The 15,721-nt window shown below is 42.4% G+C and overlaps 2 protein-coding genes across 4 annotated transcripts in view; one reads left to right on the top strand and one right to left on the bottom strand.

Annotated features, from left to right (window-relative positions):
• The window catches only part of creb5b (cAMP responsive element binding protein 5b), a 39,909-nt gene extending 31,207 nt beyond the window's left edge, over positions 1-8,702 (top strand). For 2 of the 3 annotated variants that reach the window (XM_069696169.1, XM_069696170.1), the window contains 4 exons: positions 1,649-1,978; positions 3,261-3,488; positions 4,768-4,876; positions 5,880-8,702. In XM_069696169.1, coding sequence (XP_069552270.1) covers positions 1,649-1,978; positions 3,261-3,488; positions 4,768-4,876; positions 5,880-6,034 — 822 coding nt within the window. In that variant the 3' untranslated portion in view covers positions 6,035-8,702. Of the gene's footprint in view, positions 1-1,648; positions 1,979-3,260; positions 3,489-4,767; positions 4,877-5,256; positions 5,431-5,879 lie in introns of all 3 variants that reach the window. The other variant, XR_011310822.1, reaches the window with a different exon arrangement.
• Positions 8,703-9,378: 676 nt separating this feature from the next.
• Positions 9,379-14,917, bottom strand: cpvl (carboxypeptidase vitellogenic like). The gene is made up of 13 exons (XM_069696168.1): positions 14,631-14,917; positions 14,267-14,445; positions 13,671-13,792; positions 12,412-12,526; positions 12,230-12,288; positions 12,042-12,121; positions 11,867-11,933; positions 11,481-11,603; positions 10,978-11,109; positions 10,736-10,834; positions 10,432-10,605; positions 10,020-10,202; positions 9,379-9,938 (listed from the first exon to the last, which is right to left on the bottom strand). Exons 1-13 carry the CDS (start codon positions 14,633-14,635, stop codon positions 9,840-9,842), a joined length of 1,437 nt encoding a protein of 478 aa, XP_069552269.1. The 5' UTR covers positions 14,636-14,917; the 3' UTR covers positions 9,379-9,839.
• Between the last annotated feature and the right edge of the window lie 804 nt (positions 14,918-15,721).

Consider the following 15,721-nt stretch of genomic DNA (forward strand, 5'->3'; position numbering starts at 1 on the left):
CTGTAGGCTTGAGGGCACCTGCTGTGTGTTAGTGTGGTATTTTAACCTCTGTCTCATTGGTCACAAAAGCAAGGGCTGTGGCCCCTGAGAGTTGGGCTCCTTAGGTTGTGGCGAAGGCAGTCAAATTATGTGGTTATCAATGACATTATAAGAGAGAAAATGTAAATAACATCCATACTGATGTGCAACAGATAAAAAAAAAAAACTGAATCATGTGGCTCCAGAAATGTACCTGTGTCTCAATGTCAAACATATTTTGGTATGACAAACAGAAACTCAACCAAAACAGGCTTGACAAGCTCATAATTTCACCGTTCCGGTTTCATGTGTAGCTCTCCGTATCACACTCTGTGTATGGAAAACCAACTAAAGACAACTAAACTACTAGTAAATCTTTTTTGAGACACATATGTCATTTGTTAATACAATACAACCAGGAGAGTACATGCTCTTTTTTTGACTTTCCCCCATCTTCTAAAATGATTTATTTGACTGTGCCTCCTCCCTACTTGTAAAAGCTTTCCACTCATGGATCATGGACAGCAAAGAGAGGGGAGTGGAGGACTGATGTTGTGCTCTGGCCATGTCCTAGCATTGTGATCCAGACCAGCTGGATGCCATTCCCTATGGGAATCATGAATGTGAAGGTTGTTAAAAGATATGGAGCCTTGGACTCGGCGTGGACTCTCTGACAGCAGCTGGGAGAAGGGGGAAGGGAGCAGAGAGAGGAAAGAGAGCACTGGGAAAGAGAATAGAAAACTTTGAGGAATTCACAACAGTAGCCCTGGAATGAATGTCGTTGCTTTCATTTTTGATTGTACATTTTTGTTAAAAGTGATGAATTATCACTTTTTTATTGTCTTAAACTGTTTATTAACATCAGGAGTGTGCTTTTGGTAAAAAAAAAAATTAAAAAAAAAGATTTGCCTTGCAACCTCTAACAAGCCATTAAAATATAAGTCATGCATTTTTTATTTATGTCTAGGTTTATGTGAGGCTGCTGCTCTTGCGGTTATCTTTATGTGATGCCCAGAAAAACAGACTCTCAAGGAGAAGTGCATTCGGTAAACATGAGGAACACAAGTGCACCTTTGGTGAAACTCTCTCTGGTCCCCCTCCCAGACTGCTCAGAGACACCATCTCAGTCAGGGATAAGTAGACCACACAGTTAAAGCAACAAATGTACTGCTGGGTCAACAGTAAAGGAGCAGTCTGAGGCTCGCACCTTACCAGCAAGCTAATCTCACTGGCAGACATCACACACACACACACACACACACACACACACACACACACACACACACACACACACACACACACACACACACACACACACACACACACACACACACACACACACACACACACACACGCTTAGATGAGAGAGAGGCTATTAGGAATATGAAGAGGAGGTACTGGTGTGATGGCAATCATGAAAGGTAAAGAGCAAGAATGACAGGACTGAAGGAGAGACAGAGGACAGCCTAAGTGGCTTTGATTTGTTCTTGTGACATGTGGATTTATGGAGCAGTTTGTCATGTCATAGTCAGCACATGAACCTGCTGTCAAACTCTTAATCAGCACACTGAAAACATAAAAATGAAAATGATGTTAAATGTTGTGTTCTATGTCCATTTTGTCCGCTCAGAGGCTGAAGGCTGCACTTTCACACCACCCTGGTGCCATTGCCAACGGCAACATGAACTCCATGGGCCACATGATGGAGATGATGTCGTCACGGCAGGAGCAAAGCTCCCACCATCACATGCACTCACACTCACACCCGCACCAGCACCTGCAAGCCCCTCCCCACGCGTACCAGCACCATGGACACCACCACCACAGCCAGGGCCACGGACAGGGTGGACACCACCACCCGCAGGGGCACAATCCCCATCACAACTCCCACAATCCCCACCTGCATCCCGGGCACCCACACCAGACCTCACCGCATCCTCCAATGCACTCTGCCTCACAGGTAAGTAAAGCACATTCAGACAGGTCGAAGACAAAGCCGCAAGTTAAGCAACACATGAACTACTCTGCACATTAAAATCTCTCACATACTGTAGCTACGAGCCGCTGTGTATGCACCATCACTAAAACAAAGCAGCTCTTTAGCAGCCCTGTGAGTAGTTTTGAAGTCAGCTATTAGTGGTTTAGCACTGAAGCGTAGCTGAAATGATGCTCAAAATTCACAGTAAGCCAGTGGACAAACACATTTTCCCTAGCAGCAGCCATAATGCCAAGTAGTTTCCTGGCATTCATCTCAAAGGTGTTTTTTCCTTTGAGGTTGGTCAGCTATAGGTCAGTGTTGGACGCCTGCTATGGAGAGAAGGGGTGATGAAGAGGTCATAAAGTGGCAGTTATAAAAGATGCTCAAGACTGTCGTTTGGAAACTATGGTCCACGTGCGCCTGCAGCACCGAGCTGCAATTATGTAGCAGCAGCGTGCTCCAGGTGCAGAAGAGGTTTTATAAATGCTGTTCCCAATGGTGACCAGACAGCCTTGGCTAATAGTCCTGGAACATCTTCACTGTGAATATATTTGGTTTCATTTTAAATGAAAGTTTGACAATACTGCTCACAGTATTAAGAATAACATAACGTGAGACACTTTGTCCTTGCATTGTCTAACGTCCTTTGCAATGCCAAGCATTTTGGATGAAGGACAGTCCGACATCAAGAAATGCAATTCACTGTATGTTCCAAATGTACCATTAAAGCATTAAAACAACACTCTCTGTATGCACAGCAGCCATTAAATCAGCTTGTATTTTCCATGGTTCTCATAAAAATGGTAATGATCTAAAGACTGAAAACACTTGACCTTGCCAAGTATATGTCAAGATCTGTCAGTGCATGTACGGTTTTAGAAATGGGCCTTTTGACTGCGTCTGGTGGTGTTAGTCTGAGTGGAAGTGGGCGTTGGAAAACTGCCTCCTGACACCTCTTTAACAAGGTGGGCAGGCTGGTGAATCAGCCCAGTCACTCACTCATTCACTCCAGACGTCCACATCCCGGCTCGCGCAGCACGTGGTGCGACCAGATGTTGTTTTTGGGGAAATTGCCAGACATTGAATAGATGCAGGAGGTAATGTATAGATGCTTGTTTAGAGGCAGGAGCCTTTGAGGGCAGAGGAGTGGTGACAGCAGACAGGTGACTGGCTGAACAGGCACATATCTGATCAGATGGTGGTAGACAGACGTTGTCTCATCAAACGTTTCAGTAATGCTGATCCCATTTTCCCTGCTTTTCAGATGTCTCCCGCAACCCAGCAGATGCAGCCCACGCAGACGTTGCATTCTCCGCCGTCCAGCGGTGGGCGCCGCCGGCGAGTGGTGGACGAAGATCCGGATGAACGTCGACGGAAGTTTCTGGAGCGAAACAGAGCAGCCGCAACGAGATGCAGACAAAAGAGAAAAGTGTGGGTGATGTCGTTAGAGAAGAAAGCAGAAGAGCTAACTCAGACCAACATGCAGCTTCAGGTACAAAATGATCCTACAACCCTCTGAGCATCTAAATCTATGTACAGTACCCACTGCGACTCACAGCTGTCAGCATGTTTTTGATTTGCTGATCTCATTCTGCAACAGAGATAATGACAATAGATTTGATTGGAATGAGGTCCAATCATAGACTGCATATAAAACTGGATGTAGACTCCGAGTCTGAAAAGTGAAGTCAATGGAGAAGTGTCTGAAAGAGCAACACTATTTAGGGCCACTAGAGGCTGGGTCCAAAAAGCCTCTGCCTCCATAAATTACCATTCAAAAAGCGTCAACTTCTCATAAAATATAAAGTCAGTTAGTGTTTTCCACACGTCATTAAGGTGTCATTTGCTAAATTCACTCTTCTGATCAGTGTTCTGGGGGTCCTTCTGAAAATAATTCCATAATTAATCGGATATTAGGCCTCAAAGAGAGGTATCTTTGGGAGCATACCTGGGGTGCAATTAGGTTTACAGTATAGGTGGGCAGGCTTCCTGTCCTCGGGTTCTCAGTCAAATCTATCCCTCGCTCCTCCCCAGCTCGACCATCCATCCATCCATTATCTATACGCGCTTTATCTTGAACAGGGTCACGGGGGTCTGGAGCCTATCCCAGCTCAAAGGGCGAAAGGCGAAGGCAGGGTACACCCTGGACAGGTCGCCAATCCATCACAGGGCCAACACATATAGACAGATGGAAACAAAGACCATTTATGCTCTCATTCACACCTAATGGCAATTTTTTTTGTAGAATCACCAATTAACTTAACATGCATGTCTTTGGACAGTGGGAGGAAGCCGCCTTCCCTGGAGAGAACCCACACAGGCACAGGGAGAGCATGCTAACTCCACACAGAAAGGCCCCAGGTCTGGGATTGAACCTCAACCAAATATGGTCAATTCTGCCTCCAAAAAACCAGAGATAACGACGGCCTAAATGCCAGACTTCACTTCAAAACATCAGTTCACAAACCAATGAGTGATGTTGCTGGGAGTTACCACTTGGTTCCAGCAGAGATGAAAACAGTCTGATGTTGGCAGTGTCACTGTTTAAAATTATGTTATAATATTATCTTGAACATGCAGTAGTTCTCATGGATATGCAAGTGGTAGTGGTAGTTACAATTTTAATAAAACATCATCAGTGAGTTTACATTTCAAATATGGTACCCGCATACCAAAACGAATGATAGTTATTATGTATTCAAAGATGGATGCTTGTCTATAATTGTGAATTCAGTGAATTCTTGAAATGTTTTTTTTTTCCTTTATTTCAGAATGAAGTGACTATGCTAAAGAATGAGGTGACCCAGCTCAAGCAGCTTCTCCTCACACACAAGGACTGTCCCATCACCACTTTGCAGAAAGATTCCCAAGGTTACCTCAGTGAGTAGCTCAAATGTAAAAATAGACACACACACACACACACACACACACACACACACACACACACACACACACACACACACACACACACACACACACACACACACACACACACACACACACACACACACACACACACACAAAAACACATCTTCATCTGTGTGCCTTAGCCCTGCAACGGAAGGGTATAAACTGTACAGACGCAAGTCTTGATGGACACATGGTGACTTCCAAGACTCTTCGCTCCAACATGCAACCAGCTCCCACGCTTACCTCAGGACTCCTCCTTTGACATATGGGTGTTGCACACTCTGGTAGCTGGCCCGGACTGGGAGTTGGTAGCCTGAATCCCATTTGAGACTTATTTTTCCATCTGACAGCACCTCTGCGCACAGAGGCAGCCGAGACTCAACGTGAGAAAGACATCACAGGCTGCACACTGGCATCCAAACTCCCACGGATGCCCAGGATACTTGGACTGTTCCTCGGCTGAGCAGCGTATGACATCAGAGCCCCACCCTTTGATACGGATTCGAGCGACATTTCCATGTAATGTAAGGCGCCTCCCTGTGTGGCTTTAGCACAGGAAAATAAGGCTCACATCACCCTTGGCTGAATGGTTCTTTTATATAGGAGAAAGCCAACTCCCAGACTGGGCTGGAGGGACTTTCATTGATGAGTCCAGCTTGTGTATAGATGTCACCTTCAATGTGTCCAAAATTCATCAGGCCTGTTTACGGAGTTGAGTGATTCACTTTTCCATTTTTGTGTCATTCACTATTCCGGGACGACTGATGAGAAGTTAGGTGTGAATTTTATGTGTTTTTTGTTTAAAATAAATATCTTTCTGATAATAAAGCTGTTTTCTTTTACAATAAAGACATTTGGTCTGTGTTTATTTTGATATTTTGTCATTCCTATGTGTTTTGATATCCCTACGTAGGGACACACGCCTACTCTACACTCCTGTCCATCTTAAATAATGTCTCTGCTGTGTCCTTAGGTCCAGAAAGCAGTCCGGCAAGCAGTCCAGCCCCAGCGTGCTCCCAGCAGCAGGTCATCCAGCACAACACCATCACCACCTCCACCACGACCATAGGGGGCAGCAGCGTGCACGGGCAGGCCAACCACCGCACAGACATTAACCCCATCCACTAGGGACACCAGAGACTATAAGCTCAGCTGCAGCCACAGACTCACCACCACCACCACCACCACCCCTACCCCTACCCCTGCTTTCTAAGGGTTGCCAGCTGCACATGCTGCCCCCCCTCCCTCCATCAAGAAAAACCTCAAAGGCCTGTGAGACTGTTCTTTATACAGTAGCTACAGTATCTATTTTTATAGACCAACCCTATTAATGCATAAATGTTCTATGGTTTGTTGGCCCTTTTTTTGTTTTTAGTCTGCTTTTATTGTGCTTAGCGGAAAGACAGTTTTGCTAATCTCATGCTCCATTTCAGTAACTTTCTCTGTTGTGTAATGGTACAAAATTGACCAAAATTGCGGTCACCAGAGGAACCACAGGAAAGAGACAATGTAAGTCTCAGACTGTCATCTCTATAAACAGTTCCTACATCTCTAGATGTCCAATGGACTGAATAACAAGTCAGATCATCATCTGTGGGTCACGTGGACTGCACGTTGCAGCATGTTTAACATACAGGACACTCTGAAGAAGGGAGTGGGTTGTTGCTGCGTTTAGGTTGTTTTCTGAAACTGTCGCCACGATGTCTTGTGACAGGAATATGCAAGCAGGTGTAATGATCCTTTTCCTTCTATATGACTGTTAAACATTCTCCCTGTCAGCGGTATTCTTAAAGAGCTTTGTCATATACAGCATGACAGTGAAGATACCATACGATCAAATGGAAGCAATACATCACAGTATTGATCACCTTCTCTGCTGTGTGCCCACATTATGATCAGAATGGCCAAGGACGTACGATGTCCCAAGGACGTACGATGCTGTTACAGCTACAGAACTGTACACTGTGATACCGGTGAGGCAGCTCAGGAGTTGAGAGCAACTCCGCCGCTCTCCAGGACCAACTGAAGCTTTAAATCATTGAGGCCTCTGTGTGTGTGTGTGTGTGTGTGTGTGTGTGTGTGTGTGTGTGTGTGTGTGTGTGTCATGCTTTTTGGATCCACGTTTTGGATACGAATTCCAAATGAAAATGACATTTGATTGGGTGTGACTGCACAGTTTTGCATGTGTATATTGTATATGTGTGGTTTTCCTTCTTTCCTCTGCAGAACAAAGTTCAGCAGCTGTTTTAAGAAAGAAGAAAATAGTGTGTATAAGTGAAAGTGAGGAACTTTTTGTGTCTTTTTTTTGTTTTTTTTGACTGGCATCCCAAAACTGGCAATCCCTAAAGAGGAGCAGTTCATGTCTGTGCTTTCCAAGATGTCACAATGTGCCTGAATATTTCTTAAAATCTTTGCTGGCTTACTATAGACAACAACGTCTTCTAACCACCATAATTATCATTGCTTTTTTCCCAAAGAATCTCTGTTATTGGCCTCCTCATAGATGTCTGCTGCATGTAAAGGCCCAAACTCCTCTGTGTGTCAGTTTGGCTGTGGATTTAGGCCTGTCCTTTTCTATCTCCCTTCCAGCCCTGAAACTTAATACCTTCTCATGTTGACCACGGCTCCTCTTTCTTTCCTCACTTCCCTATGACCAGGAATGTCGGCTCATTAGCATGATGACCATAATGCACTGTGTTTTACAGTGGGATAGATGAAATACATTCCACTGACAGGTGGAGCGATCGCAGAGCTGTCTATGCACTTTGTCTTCTGCCATACCAGAGGGTAGAATAGCCATATTAAGGTCAGAGTAATTCTCAGTGATTCCCCCCAGTCTTCATACACCAGCGAGAAACTTAACTGCGTTTGGCTTTGCGGAGAGACTGTGCCTGGCCTATAGAAAGAATAAGGGAACTTGTGAAGCTCAATTAAGGACCTAGCACTGTTTAATAAGTCTTGTCAGAGATAAGGGAAACTTCGATGTGAATTGAAAATCTCTTTTCTCATTGCGGGTTGCATCTAGTTTTGTTGTTCCTTAACCTTGGAGTCTGCGTGTACAGTTCAGTGTGTGATGAGTCAGAGAAATTCTTGTGAAAAGGGCTTTGTTGTTGTACCGACCCTCTGAACTGAAGCTTGCCTTATTTTGAGTTGTTTTTGACACCATGTTTAGATCAGACCATTTCAAATTAACCTCTGCATGTGAAAATATATTAGTGACCTCAAAATATTTTCAACTGGAATTTATTTAGAGGACATTAAGAGTTATATTTCATTCATTTTTGACAGTGGATTCGGATTAAGAAAGAAACATGTGTTACTGTATAGGCAGACCAAAAGGACAGATGGAAGTGCAGCGTGTCTGTTTGTGTGAGAGGTGGAGAACAATTCCTACATATTAATGACATTGTAATTGTATTATTTGAAATCTAAACACTATAAATATTGTAGATATCATTAATTTCTATAACCCTGTACATGTAATGCAACCACCTTTCTTTTTGAAGGGAGTATAAATGTGTGGTACGTTTGTAAATAATGTTTACATAGCACTTGTTGCCTTTCGTTGTATGTCGAGGCTCATTTCAGCGCTTAAATACATTGTTGATATGTAATGAACTGCTAAATCCATTCTTGCCTGCATAACTTTGTACATTTTTATTTCTGTCTGTAATTACATTGCCTACATTTTATTTTGCATTTGTACAGATGTTAAAGTATCACTGCAGTTACATTACGGTATGAAAATAAAGCACTTGTTCTGTAACATACAATGAATTAGTGTGATTTGGTGTCACCGCTCCCCAAATCTAGTGAAATTTATTTCTCTCTGAAACTGTTTGAATCAAAGGATCGACTGCACATTCCCGGTGCTTGTCCTTGAAAAATGACTGCTCATTAAATAGTTAGATGCTTTAAAGGTTTAGAATACTCATTAATTATTGAACTGTCTAGACAGCTTGATAGATGCCTGATGAAATAACATGGCAGTTAACTTCACTGCATAAATGTCTTTGTGTATTCCTGTCAAAATGCCAAATCACTACAGAGACACAGATAGTTAAATCTTTGCCACAACAATGACACAAGCGAGCAATAAAATAAAAGACATTGTGAAAGAAATTAATTTCAGACCGCTACTGTTGAAATACAGAGAAACCTCTAATTTCTTCACAGATAATGAAGAATAAATGTATTCAGATGATCACAGAGCAAATGATGTAAACTTTTTAAAAGTGCATTGAATCACTGACAGCTGTTTTGGGAAGCAGTGATTGTACTTTGGAGTTTGTGGGTAAATAGTGACATTTCTTTGGAGTACAGTGACCCCTGGTGGGCATTTTGTTGGATAACTAAGTAAGTACTTAGTTATCCAACAAAGTACTTAAGTAAGTCTTAAGGCAACATCTGCTCCTCTATCTCTGAGACACACAGCACAATTCAGTCTGCTCTCTGGACATTAAAACAATCTGTTGTAGAAAAGTACCTTTATTTCAAGTCATTTCTCCACTTTTAAGGTTTCAGTGGCATGAACATCAAACATGTAATGATTGGACACAATATTTTCCTCACAGTGATCCTCAGAAAAAACAAACATGAAATGAATCAAAAAATTTGTAGAGAATTTTAACGTGATAATTAAGGATGAATTGCCACTCTGTTTTCATTTTAATACAAGATGTTTGCAGCAATTTAGAGGTTTGGATCAAGGCTGAGAGTACTTACAGTTTTTATCTGCAGCGTATCAGAGAGCCAACAAAAGTCCCAAAACAAATCCTCTGTTAAAAAAATATATAAAATCTGCTGTAAATATAACATTTTTTTATTTAAACTGGTTATGAGAATCAACAATCTTTAAAATCAGCAGTCAATGATCAGTATGTTCTTTAAAGTGAAGGCGTTTTAATCGGCTATATTTAAGCACCACTGCATTTCATATTAAGGACTGTGTTGATAAGAATCTGTCAATCATATCAAAGGACCTCGCTGGTTGGTCGTAAGGCAGAATATGTCCTCCTCCTCGTATGATGACCTGTGTGACAGGAGAACAGAATTTAAATATCCTGGGACATTTATTTTCACATTCAGTCCACTGTCCTGAATATCTGCTCACCTGGTAAAACTCTCCAACCTGTCGCACATAACCGGCCACCTCTGTGTCACTGGGCTGAACCTTCCAGTAGAAGCGAGGGGCTTTTTTGTACTCGGCAGCCCCGGTCCAGTTGACAGTGGGCAGGAACCTCTCAGTCAGCGGAGCGGCTACAATCACATCCAGCTGACCACTGTAGATTAAGACCTGCACACGTATTTAATTTTCATCAGTTAGCCGTCATGCAGGATTTAAGACAACATTTAAAAATATTATCATGACCAAAATCCAGGATGATATCTGTTTTCATACACAATACTATGTCAATACATACATACATACACAATCTTAATGCACTCTAATCTGCCAGTGAACATACTGCCATGGTGCAGTTCAGACAAACTACTAAAGGGATGGATGATCCTGCTCCCCTCACCCTATAGTTATCCATCAGGACCCCCAGCCACGGTTTGATGGTCTTCATGACATCCTGTAGGAGGTGCTTCTCCACCTCCGAGCCATCATGAAATGTCAGGTTGCCCACGTGGATGGCGCGTCGCACCTCTGGCAGGGTCACAAACTGGGAGAAGTACTCCTGGTCTTCAGGCTCCTGTGGCGCACACAAAGAAAAGGAGTGGGTTATTCAGACTAATACAATTACATCTACATTGGTTTATTTATAGAAATAAACATAAATATAAGGTTTTGCTCTACGGCGTCACGCAGGCAGCTCCGAGTACCTGACACATCATGTAGTTGAAGTAGTTGGCGCAGCCTGTAGCATTGTGGAAGAAGGAGGGATACGGTACCAGGTCGCCGTTCAGCAAACTATCAAAAACCTTAAGTCAGAGACATAAACAAATTAGGAGTTTTAATTTTATTCACAATATTTTCTAATGTTTGTTTCAGATAATGAAAATGGGATCTACGACATACATTCCTTGAACAATTAGAAACGCACAAAGCACCCAACATCTCTCACCTGAAAAGCCTCCACCCACTTCTGTTGTTGAATGAGCTCAACCCCCAAGTCTGTCTGCTTGTCAACGTACTGTTTTTGGAGTTCATCTATCAATCCTGTTTGATACAAAAACTCACCATAACCACCCAGCATCTGAGGAGGAGAAGAAGTGAAATATATTCAGTTCATATCCACAAATCAATAACATGTAACACCATTGAACAAAGGAAAGCTGTAAAACTGCTGAATTATAAGTGCAAACATACAGTATGAACAATGAGAGCCAGGGAGATGTTAACCAAGTCTGAGATTAATACAGAATCAACATGGTGACCATTTTAGTAAATAAAAGTAAGATATTTTGGATGAGATGAGAAATACAATATTTTGAATGAAAGACTAAAAATGTGATGATTTTTATGGGGCTGCACAGTCCCACGCATAATATCTGGAGAAAGGTATTAGTAAAGGATAATAATAAAAAAACAAACAAACAAACAAAAAAAAAAACTGTGGATACACACCAGTTCTGGATCACAGAGTCCATCACCAATAGCCATTCCCTTAAAGTTGATTTTCACCTTGGCAGTGGGGTTGTTTTTATGGATGTAGTAAGAGACAGCAGGAACGTACTTTCCTGCATATGACTACACAGAGAAAATATGACAGAATAAGGACAATATCATAACTGCATAAGCTATTTCTATTTGTTGTCAGAAACCAGTCAATCTCACAGGAGACCTTCTTACTCAAGCCATAAACTGCAACCAGTCATTAGTATCAATGTAAAAAATTTTTTTTTTTAAATAACCCATTAAATGTCATCTTTTTGCTATGTGTAAACAGCCACCTCTGTAATACTGCTGCGCGAAATGTAACGACAACATTAGGATTAAGAGGAGAAACTCACCTCTCCAGTTGCATAGAACTCATTGGACCGATACTCAGGAAAGAGCTGGAAGAACTGTGTTAAAGCACTTTAAAAGAAAAGAGATGGGGATTACAAAAACAGTTAGTGACAATCAAACACCGGCGTAAAGACCCCAAAGAAAAGATGCTACCCGTGTTAGATAGCAGTGTTTTACCTGTACAGATCTCTGCCAACATCATCCTGGTTCTGAGCAAAGCCTTTGTCATCATCAGTGAAGCTGAAACCAGTTCCAACCTAGAAGAAATAAATACACTTCTTCAGCCTTTGGGAAACACGGAGTGAAAGATTTTTTTTTAAGTAACTGTGCCTTTTTTTGTCTGCGGTAAAAGAAGAAATACATACTGGATTGTCAATGTACAGAACTGAATATCTTGATGTCCAAGCATAATCCCTGAAACCGACTGCAAAGTGAGAAAAAAAAGAAAACGATGCTCTGACACAAACTTCACAAGACACACGTCTGTCAGATAGGCATTACACAGCATGTCTCCTGTCTGCTGCTGTTGGATCAAATCCCTTCTTACCAGTCAAGTTCTTGTACACTACGTATGGTCCGTGTTCCACGAAGAGACCGAACATGGAGGTGCCACCGGGTCCGCCTTGCAGCCACAGCAGGACAGGAGCTGTCCCTCGGCCTGCCTGTTGGTCAGGAGACAAAGTGAAGATCTCAGCATCACCTAGTGGTGACTTTGGCTTATTAACAAAAAGGAAATAATTAGATTTTATTGCAGTTTACTTGGACAGTCTGACTTTATCCCTCAATTTATTGACCAGTGATAGTAACAAGGATAAAAAGGCTTCAGGTTTGAGGCTATGAGCCGGTGTTTGGGGTTATCAGACTGCAGAGATGTTGAAAATAATCAGAGTACAAGCTGTCTTATCATCTTGTTGTTCAATAATGATGCTAATTGTTTTCCATATTGGTGAGTATGTTTAAGCCTAAATTCTCTGAGCAAAGCAGAATTTGTTAAGAACACTTTCAGCAAAAAGGTTTTTCGTTATTGGCTTTTTGGAGACGTGTCATGGATATCTCTGGAAATGTGTAAATTAGGGAGAATTAAATAAAAAGGATTAGTTAATGTTCTAAATGGTCTGTACTTGTATAGCGCTTTATCACCTTTCGGTCTCAAAGCGCTTTAACATGGTTTCCCCATTCATTCACCCACTAATGAGACAGATCACCATGCAAGGTGCTGCGATCAGGAGCACATTCACACACCGATGGTACACCACCGGGAGCAACTTAGGGTTCAGTGTCTTGCTCAAGGACACTTAGGCATGCGGACAGGAGGAGCTGGGGATCGAACCACCAACCTTCCGATTAGTGTGCAACCCACTCTGCCGTCTGAGCTACAACCTCCCTGTGTAAAGGTAAAATATTTCATGCACTGTAATGCAAGGCTATTCATGATTTGCAAAACAAAGATTATACAAGTTCCACCCATCATTTGGAGTCATGAGATGGCATGTGACTTTACAGCACTGTGGCATGGTTATAGATAAGATCCTTGGGTTACTGATTCATAGATTTAACATAACGGGTTGCCCAAAAAAGCTTGGAAAATTCTCTGCCGCTCCTCCTGTAAGACTTTGTTTGAGAAAAAAACGTGACATTGAACAAAATAAAACTGAATCTAACACCACAGCAGGCATTCCTGAATTGCAGCTGAATAAATACACAATGCAATCACAGGTTGACTCAGGGGCTGAAGTGAAAGCAAGTAAAGTTGAGCTACTCTGTTATCTGGAAAGCCTCTGTTGTAAAGACAAAGCTTGAGCCTACCATGAGTGCAGGGAAGAACCAAAAGAAGAGGTTGCTGTTGTATTTTTTGTTGACTGTGAGGTATCCACTGTAACTCTTGACATTGGCACCTGGTAGATCTCCGACCTCACTCAGTTTCCTGGCTGGAAGAACAAGAGGTCAACATGTCAACATGAATGCAAAACAAAAATAATAATAACACAAATATAATATTGGACATTCCTGCAGACGGCATGCCATGTGCAGGCTCTCTCAAAACGTGTGACACCAGTGGCATTGTGAGAGAGGCCTTTTATTGTGACCAGTCCAAAGCACACATGTGCAATAATTATTCTGGTTAATCAGCATCTTGAAGCACCACATCCGTCAGGTGGATGGAATATCCTATCCAAAGTAAAGTGCTCGCTAATACAGATTTTAACAAATTTGTGCACAACGTTTGGCAGAAATAAACCTTTCATGTTTCTAAAAGTAGTTATAGATCTTTTACTTCTACTCGTGAAAAAAATGGGAGCAAAAACAAGTGTTGTGTTTATACTTTTGTTGACAAACCAATATTACATTGTAATAAAGCTAATTGCAGTGTTATTATAATATTACATGACTGTTGTTTGTACCTTCATCTATGGCACCCTTCTCTAGGTAAGGAGTGAGGAAGAGAGGGGAGCCGGGGTCTACTCCATTCGAGCCGCTGACACGGTGAGATTTTCGGCAGAAAAACGACGAACAGCTCCTGGAGGTCACAGAGTCCAGACAGGCCCACAGTAACAGGAAACCCAGAGTCTCCCGCAACAGCCTGCCAACATTTACAAAATGCATATCAGACTACAGGGCCGGGAACACCGATGCTTGAGCCTTAAACACCGCAGGCCACTCAGATTTCAAAACAGTCCAATCACAGTGACAGACACCATGTTCCCGGCTGTGGTCACCGCAAGAAGAAGACGAAGAAAAACTTCAATTTGATTGGTTAAAACTCACCTCATTATCACGGTGGTTTCTATGCCAACAGGACAAATAGGACCCTTCCAGCAGAGGTACAGCCAGATGGAGAGATTAAGGTGTGTGGACAGTGAGGCAGGCTGAGTCACATGATCCGCTCTTTGAATGTCATGTGACGACAGTGGATCACGTGGTCGTTGTTGGGAGCGCTCTAGTGTTGGTGCCCTGAACGCTGCCTTGCAGGTAACTTCAGGAGTTCTTATTTGCTCACAAACAGAATGGCGTTTTAATTTGGGCCCGAGCACCAAAGGTGCGAAAGCGCTCTTATTATTCGTAAAATTATTAGGGCCCGAGCACCGATGGTGCGAAAGCCCTGTTGTTATCCAGCGATTATTACGATTCTCCGTAAACAACTGCATTTTTGGAGGCTTTATCATATTCCAAAACTCATGAAAGTTGGTACACCCGTCTCTGACGGCGAAAAGTTTCGTATTTTAGTGGAGTCGCGAGTGGGCGTGGCCAAATGGCTCGCTAGCGCCCCCTAAAGAGATGCCCCGGCGGCTACATTTACCTACACGCACCAAATTCGGTGGACATGTGTATCACACCTAGACGCACAAAAAAGGTACATTGCACCATTACGTCAACTCGACAGGAAGTCCACCATTTTGAATTTAGTCACTATTTTTGGTGATTCACACATGTTGCACTTTAACAAACTCCTCCTCGGGAATTTGGATGACATGCTATAGTGTGTGTGTTTTTTTTATAAGTCATACCAATGGGGGGAATTGAACGACCAACCTTTTAACTGAGAGGCAACAGTGATAACCACTGCACCACCAATCTTTCCAGATGAAAGTCTGCATCCTCCAGCGCTGAAGATAGTCCAGCGGTCTATGACGCTGATGCCGAGCTGGAAACGACCTCATGTGTGTTACCCTGCCAAGGTAACACACATGGGAAAATAGCAAGATACTAAATACTAAAACCATTTACATTTTCAGACACAGCTGAATAAAATGTGAAGTAAATGTTATTAGCTCTGGTGCAGGTAACAGACACAAAACAAATAAATATAGCCTAGTTATAAATCCTTGAATTAACTGACTGTTTTCTATACAAATTGA

Source organism: Brachyistius frenatus, unplaced genomic scaffold (genome assembly GCF_029030835.1).
Source record: "Brachyistius frenatus isolate BFR_SWC_R1_liver_20210118 unplaced genomic scaffold, ASM2903083v1 Contig_20, whole genome shotgun sequence".
Lineage (NCBI taxonomy): Eukaryota > Metazoa > Chordata > Actinopteri > Embiotocidae > Brachyistius > Brachyistius frenatus.